The sequence below is a fragment of the Pongo pygmaeus genome, chromosome 2 (assembly GCF_028885625.2).
Source record: "Pongo pygmaeus isolate AG05252 chromosome 2, NHGRI_mPonPyg2-v2.0_pri, whole genome shotgun sequence".
Classification (NCBI taxonomy): Eukaryota; Metazoa; Chordata; class Mammalia; order Primates; family Hominidae; genus Pongo; species Pongo pygmaeus.
The window spans coordinates 158,372,850-158,389,402 of NC_085930.1; the positions used below are offsets into that span (position 1 = coordinate 158,372,850).

The 16,553-nt window shown below is 41.7% G+C and overlaps 1 protein-coding gene across 1 annotated transcript in view; it reads right to left on the reverse strand.

Moving 5' to 3' along the window:
• WWTR1 (WW domain containing transcription regulator 1) overlaps window positions 1–16,553 on the reverse strand; it is a 141,824-nt gene that overhangs the window by 54,002 nt on the left and 71,269 nt on the right. Inside the window, exon 3 of the mRNA XM_054480241.2 lies at window positions 1,948–2,084. Coding sequence (XP_054336216.1) covers window positions 1,948–2,084 — 137 coding nt within the window. The remainder of the gene's footprint in view (window positions 1–1,947; window positions 2,085–16,553) is intronic.

Here is a 16,553-nt window from a genome sequence, read left to right on the forward strand (position 1 = left end):
AAGAATGAAGCAGCTCTATATGTATGGACAGGCAGGTGAAGAAAGCAAGATACAGAACAGTGGCTATGATATGCTAACCTTAGTATGATGAAACACACACACACACACACACACACACACACACACACACACACAACTAGAAACACTGGTTGGCTCCAGGAAACAAACTTGGGGACTGAGGAAAGGGAGATTGGAGGAAGTGTTTGAATTTTTTTTTCTTTTCTTTTTTTTTTTTGTAAACTGGGTTCATGAAAGATTTTTTTCCGATTATAATTGATTACAAAGTTAAAGTTAAAACTTTAATAATCAGTTTTTAGAATTTTCGATGAAAATTAAATGGTTAAAGAAACTGTAAAAACCAGTCTAATGCCACCTAATTTGGGGTCTCTTTACTACAGTGGCATCTGATTTCTACATGAGCTCCTGTATATTTGGGACAAAATGACTCACGGGAGGCTTTGGTTTACCACTGCTGGTACCAGAACTGGTTGCATTTTCTTTGATCTGCCCTTTAGATAAGGAACTCAACAGAGGTTATTCCATGTCACTTGCTTTTTGGAAACTGTACATCTGCAAGCTTTAAAGCAGTAGGTTCAGACTTCCTGGAAGAACTGACACTTGAAGCTGACTAGGGTCTACTTGAGTTCATACTCACTTTGGCTAAGCCACAGTATGAGGGAAGGGTGTCCAGGAATAACGCTTCCATTTTTATCTTGTTCATTCCTGAAAATCCAACAGGAGATTCTTTTCACTCCCTAAAATTAACTGTTCTGTGTATAAAGCATATCTGGATATCTGATCTTAAATGGAAATGTTATCTGAAAATGGCACCAACTTTTCTAAAACTTTAAAATTGGCCTTTTTTTATTTTTAGTCCTGGGGGAGAAGGAAAGGAATGATTACCAAAAAAGCTGGCTGGTTCCGTTGCTGCAGTGTATTAATTCACTGGTGATTATCTCTAGTGGGGATAATTTTAGCAGAAAATATTCTCTTCTCAAGTCTAAAATCACACTTATTAAATATTGTAAATGAAGTAAAAAGTGAGCCATATTATCCCACGGCAGGTATGGGGAGAAGCCACCTGCAGGTTATGTAATGGTTAACACTCCCTTCTAAAATCAGACCAGCCTGCTTTCCAGCTTTGCGCTCCACAAGCGGCAAGACTTTCGGAAAGTTTCTTCATCTATAAACTGGAGAGCCTGTTACTTTTTGTAGGGGTTTTGGAAGGCTTTCATAAGGTAAGGCATGGAAGCACTTGGCATGCTATCTGACACATGTTATGCAGCAATTATGAAAAAAAAGGAAAAAAGGGAAATAAGGATAGGGATTTGAGACTAGAATTGTACCTGTAGGCAGTCGCCAGGAGCCAAAGTCACCCAAAGCGTGTATGTGTCCTACTTGCCTTAGGGATTTGAGACTAGAATTGTACCTGTAGGCAGTCGCCAGGAGCCAAAGTCACCCAAAGCGTGTATGTGTCCTACTTGCCTCAGTCTAGATGAAGACAGGAGGCCTAACTGATTTTTCTACCCCAATTAAGGCCATTGGAGGGAAGGTCAGAACTATAGTTTAAAACTGAGGCAGCAGTATCATGAGTTGGTGGTAAACAGACCAAGTAAAGAAGGGAAAGGCAGCAGAAGGGTAACATGGTATTGCAACCAAGAAGAAGGAGCAAACACCATCTGGGTGCATGAAGAAACATGGGAACAGCCAGAACCACTTATGAGCCCCGCCACCCCTTGATTGAACACTCGTTTCTTCAGCTCAGAGTCAAAGCTTGGGGCTCCACCAGGCGCGGTGGTTCATGCCTGTAATCGCAGCGCTTTGGGAGACTGAGGTGTTAGGATTGTTTGAGCCCACGAGTTCAACACCAGCCTGGGCAACAAAGGGAGACCCCAACTCTACCAAAAATAAAAAACTTTTTTAATTTTAAAAAAGCTTGGGGCTTACCGAGATTTGGCTGGGATACTGCCATAGACCTCTGAGGCACTGGTGTGGAACTGACGGCAGGGTGGAGGTTCATATGATTCAGTGGCTGATTCATCGCCTTCCTAGGGTCTTGCCATGTGGTGATTTTTTCTATGTGACTAAAAGAAGGAAAACAATTAATTATCTTTTTAATTGTCAGCATCATTATCATCATCACCAACAACAGCATAATAGTTAACGACACTGATTCTTCCCTTAGGATCTGCTTGAGTGGTTGATAGATTGTGCTTGGTTTCATCCATGGACATACTTGCCTATTTTTCCTTGCATCCTGGTTAGGCCACACTGGGGATTCTGCAAGCAGCTCTCTAAACACAAGCCCAAGACATCGCTGTCCAGACAGCCCTTGCATGCAGTTAGCCCCAGTGAACTTCCCCTCGGCCCGTGGAGCTTGTATTCCCCACCACCTCAATGCTTCTCGGCCATCCAATCACTGGAGTGCCATAGTGTGAGCTCCTTCCTGGAAGGGGAGCCATGCTTACCTTCCCAGCCAGTCCCCCATACTCTCCTGACTCATAGAATTGACATAATGAGAATCCTTTTGGCTGTCATCAAGCAAAAGATGGGCCCATGAAGCCAGCTTCTGAACACCACATTAGTGAGCTCTCACAGTAGGAGTGTAAGGTATTTCGAGGTCCCCAAAGGTGACACATAAAGCCCTCAAGAAGCTCACTGTCACCAAGCAAGGTGACAATAGGGTAGCTGGAAGGCAGAGTATTAGAAAATAATAGTAGGAAAGTCAACTAGTGCCAGCTTATGAAGAAACTTAGATATTGAGGCATGAAGGTTTACAAGGGAGAAGACGTGATTACATCTTTGATCACATACAACTTCCAGTTTGTTACTGTGACTTAATCACAGAGAAACTAGCCCAACATGAAACATGAGCTTCTGCTCAGAGTTTCCAGTACATTCTAAGAAAGGTGGATGTGGCCTCCAGCTTTGCCTACCACCTTCCAAATCACATCACAGGTCACTTTACAGACCCCGTCCCACTCCATCAAGCTCTTCCTTTAGTGAGAGTTTATGAGATATATATATATATATTATATATATAAAATCTATATATATAATATATATATAATATATATCTCTCTCATATATATCATATATATCATGAGATATATATATCATATATATCATGAGATATATATATCATATATATCATGAGATATATATATCATATATATCATGAGATATATATATCATATATATCATGAGATATATATATCATATATATCATGAGATATATATATCATATATATCATGAGATATATATATCATATATCTCATGAGATATATATATCATATATCTCATGAGATATATATATCATATATAGATATATATATCTCATATATATCTCATATATATCTCATATATATGATATATATATCATATATATATCATGATATATATATATGAGTGGATCCATCCCGTTCCTCTACTTTGTTTTATAAACAGTATCAGAAATCTTCCTTCTCCTCCTTCTCCTTCTTCTTTTTTGTTTTTTTGAGACATGATCTTGCTCTGTCGCCCAGGCTGGAGTACAGTGGCATAATCATGGCCCATTGCAGCCCCGACATCCTGGGCTGAAGCCATCTTCCCACCTCGGCCTACTGAGTACCTGGGACCACAGGCACCTGCGACCACACCTGGCTCATTTAAAAAAAAAAAAAATTTTTTGTAGAGGTGGGTATCTCCTTATGTTGCCCAGGCTGGTCTGGAACTCCTGAGCTCAAGTGATCCTCCCACCTCAGTCTCCCAAAGTGCTGGGATTACAGGCACAAGCCACCACGCCCAACCCAGTATCAGAGATCTTTCCATATCCATCAAAGACAACAAACATTGATAGAAGAAACCGAATGTTAGCCCTTTGTTTAGGGCCTCACAACCAGGCTGGTCTCTTCCAGTCAGGCCCCCACCATTGACCTTCCTTAGACATACAACAAAAGGAGCATGATTGCTGTTTCTGCTAAACACACCTCAATTTTGAATAACAATGGCGTCCTTTGAATCTTTAAGGTAGGAAACCACTTTTACTTTCATTATGTTTAATCAGTCTAGAAACTTCCTTGCATTGAAGTTGTATTTGTCTTGTTTTCTTTTCAGTCTGTTTCCTCACTTTTAAATGCTTCCTCTGCTAAAATTGTTATTCAGATTTCTTAATGCAAGACTTGAAGGTATTGCCAAGGGGAACTCATCCATTGCCTTGAGTGAAAACTTGGGTCTAAAGGTCTAAGGTTTTAGAATAAATGTGATTTAAAAAATAATAATTAAAAAAAAAGAAAAAGAAAAAAAAGGCCAGGGCGGTGGCTCATGCCTATAATCCCAGCACTTTGGGAGGCCGAGGAGGGTGGATCACCACAGGTCAAGAGTTCGAGACCAGCCTGGCCAACATGGTGAAACCCCAGCTCTACTAAAAATATAAAAAGTAGCCGGCATGGTGATGCATGCCTGTAACCCCAGCTACTCGGGAGGCTGAGACAGGAGAATCGCTTGAACCCGGGAGGCGGAGGTTGCAGTGAGTTGGGATCATGCCACTGCACTCCAGCCTAGGCAGCAGAGTGAGACTCCATCTCAAAAAAAAAAAAAAAAAAAAAAAAAAAAGAAAGAAAGAAAGAAAAAAAAGATGGGGAAATACTGAAGTAAAGGATGAAAATCATTTCTGTAAGTATAAAATAAATAATAAAAAAAATAGTTTTAGTTTACACCTTCAGTTTAACAACTGTAGTTCTGTTTAAAGCTTTCATAAAATCCGTCAACTTCTGGGCAGGTGGAAACTCATAGCAGCCTCAGGCTTGTCACAGGCCTTCCAAGTGAGGAACTAATTGATGAGGATGTCAAAATTACGTAACTCTCTTTAGCAAAATAATTAGACCTAAGAAATGCTTTGATTATTCCTTCAGAACTCATTCTATTAAAGCAGCATGTTTTCCAAGGCAGACATGTGCTACATAAATAGTTTCCACTCTCGTACCAGAAGGAAAAGAACCCTTCTCTCTTTCATAAACCTTTCTTAGACTCTCTGACATCATGGATATTGATGCTGTGCTAGAACCAACATCAGCACAGGCCCCGGTGAGATGTGGAAATATACATCATTTGCTGGAAGATGTTCAAGGACACTTCTGTGGTCAGAATTTCAGCTACCGGCTGTAGGAATAATACAGGAGCTGGAATGATGCATTCCCAAATGCTGGTCCCCCACTCTCCCCTCCCGTTCTGAACAAGTGGGCTGTGGCTCCTGAATGCGGCAAGAGCAGGAACATCTAGCATAGGAAGCCCAGGATCTGAAGTGGCAGATGAGCTCATCTTGCCTAAGGAGTGCCAGCACAGCTTGCCAGCCTAAATCCCCTGGGACAGAGTGTGGGGCCTTCTGGGTGGACCTCATCCTGACAGTTCTGACCCCAAAGATGTACAGCTTACCCGTGGCTTGAAGTCCCAGCACTCCTGCAGTGCAGTGGGAGCCTCCACGGCCCACCCGTCAAACTCCACACCCAGCCAACACATTTAAAGGAGTTTTGTTCCCAGTGGATTTGTTAATTAAAAGTGTCACTCACAGTATTCCCCAAAGGCTGGAGTACAAGAGGGAGTCTTTCTTAAGTGAGCAGTTCTCATTGCTCCAAAACAACTCTGAGAAGAAAGCCACTCAAATTCCTGGCTCTGCAGACCAGTCGACCTGACATCAGCTGTAAGGCTGCGCTAACGTGGTGTCAAGAGTGGCTCCCAGGCTGAATGCAACAAGTAAGAGTGAGCTATTGCTCACAAGAGGCACTTAATACAGCCTTGATGATTTCATCTGAAAACTAAGTTCTCCTATTGTTCTAATCGCTTAGTGCCTCAGGCTCCAGCTCCCCCTACTTCCCACCACTTCCCAAAGCCAGGATACGCCATTCCCTCTTTCACTCTGCTGTCTCATCTCTGCTCCCTCTCTCAATGTTACTGAGTCATTTCCTTTCTCGTATTTCTCAGTGTAATCTCAGTGTTTGCCAGGACCCACAATTTAGCTGATGAATCCCCACTTCCCCGCTACGCCCACCTGCTTCCTGGCTTCACTCCCTTGCTTAGTCTACTGCAAGAAAAAGTCTCTCTGCTGTTTTAAAAGTATAACTTCCCTTGGAAATACACGCACATACACAAATATATTTAACCTGCCTACATATGTGTATTGTATAAATACATACACTGTACAGGTTTCATATTTGAAAATGGAACAAAAAAGGAAAAAGAAACATACCAAACTATTTATGGTGATATATGCAAATAACAAGCTCACTGGTAATTTTTTTTTCTCATCTAAACTGCTTTGTACTTTCCAGGTTTTTAGCAGTGATTATGTATTGTTGTCACAACCAGTAAAAACAAAAATACTAATGAAGGTACAAAAAGACAAAAAAGAAAATTGATGCATGAATACACAGGTCATAAGGTATAAGCAGCACTTTGGGAGGCCGAGGTGGGCAGATCACCTGAGGTGGGGAGTTTGAGACCAGCCTGACCAACACGGAGAAGCCCTGTCTCTATTAAAAATACAAAATTAGCCGGGCGTGGTGGCACATGCCTGTAATCCCAGCTACTCAGGAGGCTGAGGCAGGAGAATTGCTTGAACCCAGGAGTCGGAGATTGTGGTGAGCCGAGATCGCACCATTGCACTCTAGCCTGGGCAACAAGAGGGAAACTCAGTCTCAAAAACAAACAAACAAACAAACAAACAAAAAAGAGTTCCTGAAGATAAACTACAGATTTGGCTCCTATCTTTGTGTGGCTCAAATCAGGGGACAAATGGAATCAATCACATGATCCCATGCTGTTTATAAAGAAAAAGAATAGCAGTTCCTACGGGGAAGAAAAGCTTTTCTTGACAATAAAAATTTTTTTCCTCGACTTAAAAACAAGAAAAATCCTCTACAAGTGCTTCCCATGGAGAGCCCTGGTGGTATGTGGGGTTAACGGTACCTGTAACAAATATAAGCGGGAGTGGGCTTTTTCCCCTTCCTTCAAGAGCCCCTTGGACCACTACTTCCCAGACAGCCTCCTTCTCTCAGTCCCAGAAAGACCAACCAATTCCTGGCCTCCAATTACATTATGAGTCTCTGCTTAGAGAACTACCCAGTTTGGACAAAAGCATGGAGTTTGCTAAGGGGCAAGAAAGGTCACCACGTCTCTGAGAAGATATTTGGCTGGAAATGGTAGGTTATGAAAAACCACGTCGTGTGAAATCAGTTTTCCCTCATGGATTAATATTTTCCTCAAGAAAGACACAAATGTAGAAAGCCATTTTATTTATCAGGTAAATTGTGTGTTTGGGGTTAAAATGTTTTGAAATTGGTGTGGCGGCATGCCCACCCTCCAAGTCACCCTCCCCTCAGACTGGCCTCCCCATCAGCCTGCGGAGGGGGTGTTAACTTTGCTCCAGTTTCCTCCTCTCAAGCCACTGCTACCTCCTTCTACCTCCTTCATGAACTTTCACCTTGATGAGGGCAATGGCCTCTGGGCTTCCCTTCTGCCAATCTTTCTGGTTTTCCTCCCTCCCTCCTTCCCTCCCCCCACCCTCTCTGCCTGACAATCCATCCACTATCTCACCTCTAGGCACATATCCCAAGGATACCTGGTATCCAAGTCCCCCTGGGTCACCATGGCCCATGAAATAACAGCACAACTCACGTAGGCATCTCCCAGACACAGCAGCCTACTGCCAGACTCTGTGGGCTCTGCAAAGACCACACACAGTTGTGGAGTCACATATACCTGGGTACCTTGGTACCTGGGTCTAATATTAGCTCTGACCCTGTGTGATCTAATTGGATATCCTAGTCACACTACCCATATGCATGAGACAGGGGTAAAAAAGCTAACAGTATACTGGTTCCTCACTGTGAGAATAAAGCAGGTCTGTTCTGGGAATATTATGACCACTAAAGTAACTTACAGATTTCATGGCCAGTTCTCCCGGCTTCCCAAACTCACTCAGCAGTGAGTGCAGAGAAGGCAGCTCTGGCCTCGAGTCCAAGGTTGGCAACACTTGGTTCAAGTTTTTTCAACAACCATGGATCGTATACCTATTATGCATGATGGGTGATGTACTGGCTAGGTGTAAAAATCAAAAACATTGTGCAAACATAGTAAAGGCAAAGATAAAAATCTTATCTGTAAAAGTAGAATAATCAGGCCGGGTGCAGTGGCCTGTAATCCCAGCACTTTGGGAGGCCGAGGTGGGTGGATCACCTGAGGTCGGGAGTTAGAGACCAGCCTGGCCAACATGGAGAAACCCTGTCTGTACCAAAAATACAAAATTAGATGGGCGTGGTGGTGCATGCCTGTAATCCCAGCTACTCGGGAGGCTGAGGCAGGAGAAACACTTGAATCGGGGAGGCGGAGGTTGCAGTGAGCTGAGAGAGCGCCATTATTGCACTCCAGCCTGGGCAACAAGAGTGAAACTCCGTCTCAAAAAATAAATAAATAAATAAATAAATAAATAAATAAATAAATAAATAGAATCCTCCAGCTTCTTAACACCCGGGAAAAGGCCTGGTGTTTTGGGATGAATTTACCCACACTAACTTTATGATGAAGGAAGCCATACAACAAGGACTTTCTGAAATAGAGAATCCCATGTAATATATTTTGTATTGCTGGAAACATACAAAGATATAAAAATAGGAATGATTACAAGTGTTTCATTTTGAAAGAATTTAAAACTATTAGCAGCATGTTGCTTATTTCTATGGGCAAAGATTTTGTCTTCAAACATAAGTGTTTTGTCTTTTTTCTGCCTACCATTGATTTAATAAATGAGAGTTTCACACAGTTTCAGACATCAGGGCTCCCCTCCATCAACAGAGTGGTTAGGACGGGACCTGGAAGCAGCCTCCAAACTGCCTCTTCTTTTGCCACAACCTAGCTGAGCAGTTAAAGAGAACCACACCAGTGAGATGAGAATTTAAAGGGAGCCTGGGGTCATAAAACCAAGGCAGACTGGTTTAAAACTCAATCATACTCACTGCTCCCTGTTTTCATCCTCTCAGTGAAATTCCTCTGTAGCCTCTGTCCTTACTACCTCTTTTTTTCTCTTCCAGTAGAATACAAGCTCTTCCAGAAGAAATGTTCCACAGATAATGCTAGCCAGGTGCGGTGGCTCACACCTGTAATCTTAGCACTTTGGGAGGCTGAGGCGGGAGGATTGCTTGAGCCCCAGAGTTGGAGACCAGCTTGGGCAACATAAAAAGACCCTAGCTCTTAAAAAAGAAAAAAGAAAAAAAGCTGCCAAGCCTATGATATTTACAAGCCCCATTTAAGTATAAGCAAACTGTCTTATTTCAGAAAATCAGATTTTTAAAACTTTTTTGATTTACTAGGCCAATTCACCATCTTCTTAGTGTTAAAACAAATGTACATACTGAAGACAATTAGCTTAAAATTTGCTAAATGAAACAGCTTTGTAACTTGCTTCTTGTGACTCAGTCCAATTAGACCCACTAGTGTTACAAATGGAAACTGAAACAGATTTGGATGAGGTTGATAAATTCCCAGATAGGGCCTGCCAAGTAAATCTGACCCACTGTCAGCAGACAACAAACGCTATGCCAATTTTTAATCCTGTACCAGATGGCAAGAAGTCTTGCCCAAGACTTATATTAAACTTTTAAAATTTTCCTCAATTGAAATTAGAATACAAGTATGCAAAAAGTGGTTTACTTTCTCGTTGTATGTTGGGGATAAATACTGTTTGCACTTAAATCAAATTAAACATTCTATCAGTGTGTTCTTATTTAGATTTCAAGACCTAGGAAATGACATATATCTTACTCATATCTTACATTTCTTTTAGTAGTACCTTTTGTTTTGCCAACGGTACTTAGCTCTGCTAACCAACACCAGAGATGAGTCTTAACCACAAGAACAAAGACAGGGGTGGTATGCACACTTACTAATTCTCCCAGGCCCAGATGCACACTTTCTCCAGGTAGTCCCTGTGCTGTCACCTAAAACCAGAATGCAATGGGAGCTGAGCACAGCGGAAGCCCATTGCAGTGGGAGCCCATTGCAGGAGAAACCCCAGGGAGCTCATCACAGAAGGGAGGCCACATCACAGAGGGAGCCCATGACGGTAGAAGCCCCATCGCAGTGGATGCTCAGCTCACCACCCACATCTAAACTAGCAACCCGACTTGATCATGTTTGTAATATTAAGATTAGGTTTTTTGTTTGTTTGTTTGTTTTTGAGACGGAGTTTCGCTCTTGTCACCCAGGCTGGAGTGCAATGGTGCGATCTCAGCTCCCTGCAGCCTCTGCCTCCCGGTTCAGGCAATTCTCCTCCTTCAGCCTCCCAAGTAGCTGGGATTATAGGTGTGTGCCACCACACCTGGCTAATTTTTGTATTTTTAGTAGAGATGGGGTTTCACCATGTTGGCCAGGCTGGTCTAAACTCTTGACCTCAGGCCATCCACCCGCCTCAGGCTCCCAAAATGCTGGGATTATAGGCGTGAGCCACCGTGCCTGGTGATAATATTAAGATTAGTAGTCATCCAGTACATTGATCGCCTATGCTTAACTTTATCCGTCTATTTGCATAATGTGGAGTCGGCTTTTGAACTTCCATATGTTGACAATCAGAAATAAAGTAATGGCTCTTCACATGGTTGAAGAGATACATAGCTTCGGTTTTATTTTATTTCTAGATACCCTAAAGTAATCAATCTTCCTCCCATGTTGTCATTCTTTCTACCACCCTAATTAATAATTCTTTGTCCCAAAGCAGCTTTTAAAACACTATTATTGGTTATAATTATTCTTCCATTCTGCCCAAATCCTAAAGGGCACCATCTCCTGCTATTTTTAATGCATTAGAATAGAAGATATAAAGAGGTAAAAGTCAAGCTGCCAATGTGCACAGCTAACACATCTATTAGCAAAGCATTCAGAGTTTAAACCCCAAAGCTATTAAAAAAAAAAAAAAGACTCATGCCATATAATAAAGGTGACTGTTCACACAACAGAAATGTGTTAGATGAGAAAGTTCATCCTTCTTTGAAACCACAAAGAATTTATAGTTAACAGTTTCCCGTCAGATTTTCACTTAAGCAGCTCATCAAACATAGCTGCAGTCTATGACACAGAAATAATAACTGATATATAAATAGGGGATTTTTTTATGATCCTCTAATAAAAGATGATACAAGACCAGAGAAGTTATTTCAGTGTATGGTTCCGGTCTCTACCATTCACTTGCCAATTCAAAAAATTTCAGCATTCTCTGGAATTCCGAATGAATGGCAGGGATTGTATTTTTAACTACCAGGCTCTAATCCTCGACTTCCCTCAGAGACTTGCCAAGAAGCCTCCACTTGTTTAAGTTAGCAGCAGTAGGCACAGCAGCCATGTGAAAGGTCTCCTAGTGCCTCTGCCCTGGCCAGCTGTGGTGATCCATCTCCCTCACGTCCTTCCCACTGAACACCACCGACTTTTCTGCAGACTCATTCTATCTGAACCTACTCAGTCAGGCAGAAGCTGAGTCAAGCAAAGCTGCTGTCAGACCCAAAGAGGAGATGAGCCAAATCAGGACTGTAATACCAGCAGTTCCTGCAGGGATTAATTTACCAGAGTTTTGTCCCTGGGGTGGGGAAAAAAAAAAAAAAGTGGCACTGTGAAGTGCCACTTCCCAGAGAAAACCACTTTGGAAGACTGGTGACTCATCAAGACAGCCCCAGGTGTGACTCATGAACCTCACTTCAGAAGGTGAACAGTCCAGCCACTGTGTTAGAGACACCCTGTCATCTGCTCCACACACCCCAACAGCACCCGGCCCTGGCAAGCCTCACTTTGCCTCTGCAAACTGAGCAAAATTCTTGCTTAACCTTATTTTTCCTATTTTCTGAAAACACAAGATGGGAAAAAAAAAGGACTGGGAGTTTTTATTGCTTGTTTGACTTGGGCCAAGAGCCATATTAAAGAACTTTGGCTGCATTGCAAACAATTTTATTATTAGTACCAGCATTTTTTTTTTCTCTTCTCATGCCAGGATCAATAATGCTATTAAAAAATGTATAGTCCAGACACAGTGGCTCACGCCTGTAATCCTAGCACTTTGGGAGGCTGAGGCAGGATTGCTTGAGCTCAGGAGTTCAAGGCCAGCCTGGGCAACATAGGGAGATCTTATCTCTAAAAAAAAAAAATCAAAATATTAGTCGGGTGTGGTGGTATATGCCTGTGGTCCCAGCTTCTTGGGAGGCTGAAGCGGAAGATTACTTCAGCCTGGGAGGTCGAGGCTGCAGTGCGCTGTGATCATACCACTGCACCCCAGCGTGGGCGACAGAGCAAAACTCTGTCTCAAAAATAATAATAAAATAAAATAAATAAAAGATGTATAAATCACCTTAAGTTTATTGTGTTGGAACTCCACAACAATGTGAGAGGCTATTTCACGATATTATTTCCAGATGTCAAGTATAAAATATGTACTTGGTAGAGTCTTTATTTCACTTTTCTCCTTTCTCACAAACAAAAACATGGGATGAGAATCAGAAGTAGAGAAAAGATGAGACGCTTTATGAATGGTGAATTATTATTATTATTTTTTTTTTTCCGAGATGGAGTTTCACTCTTTCACCCAGGCTGGAGTGAAGTGGCACAATCTTGGTTCACTGCAACCTCCGCCCCTCAGGTTCAAGCGATTCTCCTGCCTCAGCCTCCTGAGTAGCTAGGATTATAGGCGTGTGCCACCACACCTGACTAATTTCTGTATTTTTAGTAGAGGCGGGGTTTCACCATGTTGGCCAGGCTGGTCCTGAACTCTTGACCTCAGGTGATCCACCCGCTTCGGCCTCCCAAAGTGTTAGGATGACAGGCGTGAGCCACCACGCCCGGCCACATGAATAGTGAATTCTAGAATAATTAATAGGAAGTGGAATGTATTCATCTATTTTTTCATTAGACAAGTATTTACAGCGGAGTGCATCTTCCATAGGGATTCAGTTCCAAACTCAGTTTTCTTTTGTTTGAAAGAGATGCTGCCCAGGCTGGACTCCAACAGTTGGGTTTAAGTGATCCTCCTGCCTCAGCCTCCCGAGGCTGGGTCTACACATGCATGCCACTTTGCTCTGCTGCCCAAAATCAGTTTTGGCAAATGTGGAGTGTGGTGAAAATTACCACTGAAAAACTTTTGAATATACAGTCCACTAGGCTTTGTGTATGTTATATTATCTTTCAGTAAGTCCAATGCGGCCAGTTCCTTCCAGGGTTAGAATATGGTGCTATTTCTACACCCAAGATCCAAATGAAGTGATGCTGTACCCAAATATGTATGTTGGGATTTGCTAGGCACTCAGTGATGAATTCACAACACTTAAACATGCATACGGTGATGAGTGCCTGTAATATCTAGGCCCTCAAGGAGCTGGCAGTCAAATGAGCGGGGAGAAGGTGGCAGTGAAACAACGAGCGGTATGGTGGTAAACTGCACAGACTCTATTGTTTTTGCTATTATAAATGGTCCAGAGCCTGACACTCTGTCTCAATAGCTGTATGTTAGAAATGTTTCCCGTATCAACTGCATCTAACATCTAGGAATCAGCTTCAATCTCACAATAAGTCTTAAAAAGAAGTTAGTATTTTAGAGTAGCCACTAAGCTACTCTAAATGCTAAAATATTTTGAAAATTGTTTTTCCACGCTCTCTGTGCCTAACACATGTTTTAAACATGTTGTTTTTTCCAGTTGTTCTTAAATGGGACACTGACCCAATGCTTGGCTGCTCCGAAGTCACTCCAAATGTGAAACATGTCGAAGCTAAAACTGCGCTGCCCTCCTTTCTCTTCTTTCTAATGGGGCCAGGTGAATTAAATGTCACTCATCCCAAAAAAGAAGGCAAATCCTCTTTAAAACAAAAATTCTTTTGGGTTAGGCTAGCTTCTCCTCTATTCATGTGAAGAGATTTAATTCCTTTTTGTTGGTTTTGTTTTTTTCAATTCTGGGAAGAGGATGAGCCACCCTGGCTCTGGCCATCAGAGCCACTTTCTTTTTGCACATGTTTGAAAGGCATGACACAACTTGAACTGGAAAAAGGGCTGGCATGAACCCCAGCATCTCAAGAGAGACTAGAGGTGCTTTTCAGAGTGAGGTTCCCATTTTGCAAGAAATTATTTGGAGGATCAAAGACAAAAACTGAGGCATCGAAAGGGACCAAGTTAGGCTTCAGAGGAATGGGAGAGTGCTACTGGGGACCTTGAAAATAATTATCAGGAAACACAGCTTATGGTTCACATTTCAAACCCAGCCTACAATGTTTCTTTACTTGTATTTCTTGGCATCTTCAGTCGAAAATATCACCCAAATGAGGCAGAGTGGTATAGTGGATTTGAGATCTGTTTCTTCCATTAACTGATTAAGAGACTACTGTAAGTAACATCTCCAAGCCTTGGTCTCCTCCAGTGTAAAATGGGCATAAGAACATCCATTACATGGAGCTGTTTTGAGAATTTCATCAAATAACAAAAGTAAAGCACCTAGCACAGTGCCGGATATACATGACACACTATAAATATTAGTTCCCTTCCTTTCCCTTGTGAAAATCTATCCAAACTGTTTAAAGGGATCTGAGTAATTCAAATGCAAAAAAAGAAAAAAAATCAATAAACACTTTATAGTACAATGAACACAAGAAAATGGAGAGAAATAATGGTAGACATCAATTTACTGCAAAAACTACAGATATACTTGATTTCTTTCGTGTGTGTGTGTGTGTGTGTGTGTGTGTGTGTGTGTGTGTGTGTGTGTGTTTAAGATGGAGTTTCACTCTTGTCACCCAGACTGGAGAATGATCTCTGCTCACTGCAACCTTCACTTCCCAGGTTCAAGTGATTCTTTTGCCTCAGTCTCCTGAGTAGCTGGGATACAGGTATGTGCCACTACGCCGGGCTAATTTTTTTGTATTTTTAGTAGAGACAGGGTTTCACCATGTTGGCCAGGCTGGTCTTGAACTCCTGACCTCAGGTGATCTGCCTGCCTCGGCCTCCCAAAGTGCTGGGATTACAGGCATGAGCCACTGCACCTGGCTGATATTCTTGGTTTCATATAGTCGAGTAGTTAGGTAACAATTGACCCAGGGACAAAAATATTCTTAAAACACAGAAGGTCTAGCTAACCACAAGTCTCACATAGTTCCCCCACCAGCACCCCACAATTTTTTTTTTTTTTTTTTTTTGCATTCTAATAGCAACTCTCAGATTCAGTGTGAGAGGCAGCCAAAGCTGCGATTCCTTTAGTGCCCTTGTTGGTAATGAGTGCCTTGGTGGTAATGAGCATCTCATGTCAGCACAAGATTTTCTCTCCCATTTAAAGTAGAAAGAGGACTTCAGCTTGCAGTAAAAAGCACAGTAAGATTGAATGCTAGCAAAAGAATATCTAATGGATTTCCATTTTTCCTAATAAAGAAATGCTCAAGAAGTTTTAATCTAATTTAATTTTTCTAATAATTTACAAGGAGATAATAGTTCCAAAATGTGAGGGGACATACCAGGTACAGAAATGCAGGAAGCTTTGAAGGTTCTATGACTTCAACTAATGGAAAAACAGATTTAGCCTAAAAAATGCTGTTGTTTTTAAACAAGTATGTTTATGCAAACTCCAAACAGTAAGTATCTTTTTACCCCCAAGTGGATGTTAATAAAAAATACATGATTGATTTAATTTTTTACTTAACAAAGTACAGAAATATGTACCTGTTTCAATTATGACTTCAAACCCCATCCTTCTTCAAGAAAGTAGCAGATAAAAATCATGTAAAATCAACATCTATTTGTGCGTATATAACTTTTTGTTTTGATATACCTTTAAACTTATAGGAAAGTTGCAAGAATATATACAGCACAGCCATCTACTGATTCACCAAGTTTTGTTTTTTTTTTTAAGTTAGTAGCATTAGAATAATCACTTGTTTCTAAATGATCCCTCAGTGATAGTAATCCTTTGGCTGGTGACTTTTCTAACTTTGAAGAGAAGTGAGTTTTATTCTGTAACACTCGCAAGATAAAGAAAGATGAAAAAAAAGCTAAGATAAACCAATTTGAATAACCAAATCAGGAAATCATGTGTGATATTGTGATATATCAAGAAATAAATCTTTGTCACCATTGCCGAACTAGAGTTCCTATAACCCTTGTAGACAGAGGTGCTAGGAGAATCTTTGGTTTTAATATTTGGTCTTTGACTTCGGCTCCTGACACAGAGCTTCTAATCCCTTGGAATTTTCTGGGTGATAGGAACTTCTTTTGTTTTAATGAGGCAACTGTTGGTGGGCTCCTAGATAGCCTTAGGAAGGGGCTGGTTGCCAGGAGGAACCAACCACATGGCTGGAGGATTCGAACTTTCAGTCCCACCCCACATCCCAACCTTCAGGGAAGGGAAGAGGGGCTGAAGGATGAGTTGATCACCAGTGACGTAATCAATTATGCCTATGTAATAAAGCCTCCATAAAAATCCATAAGATAGGGTTCAGAGAGCTTCTGGATAGCTGAACATGTGGAGGCTCCTGGAGGGTGGCACATCCAGAGAGGGTGTGGAAGCTCCAAGTA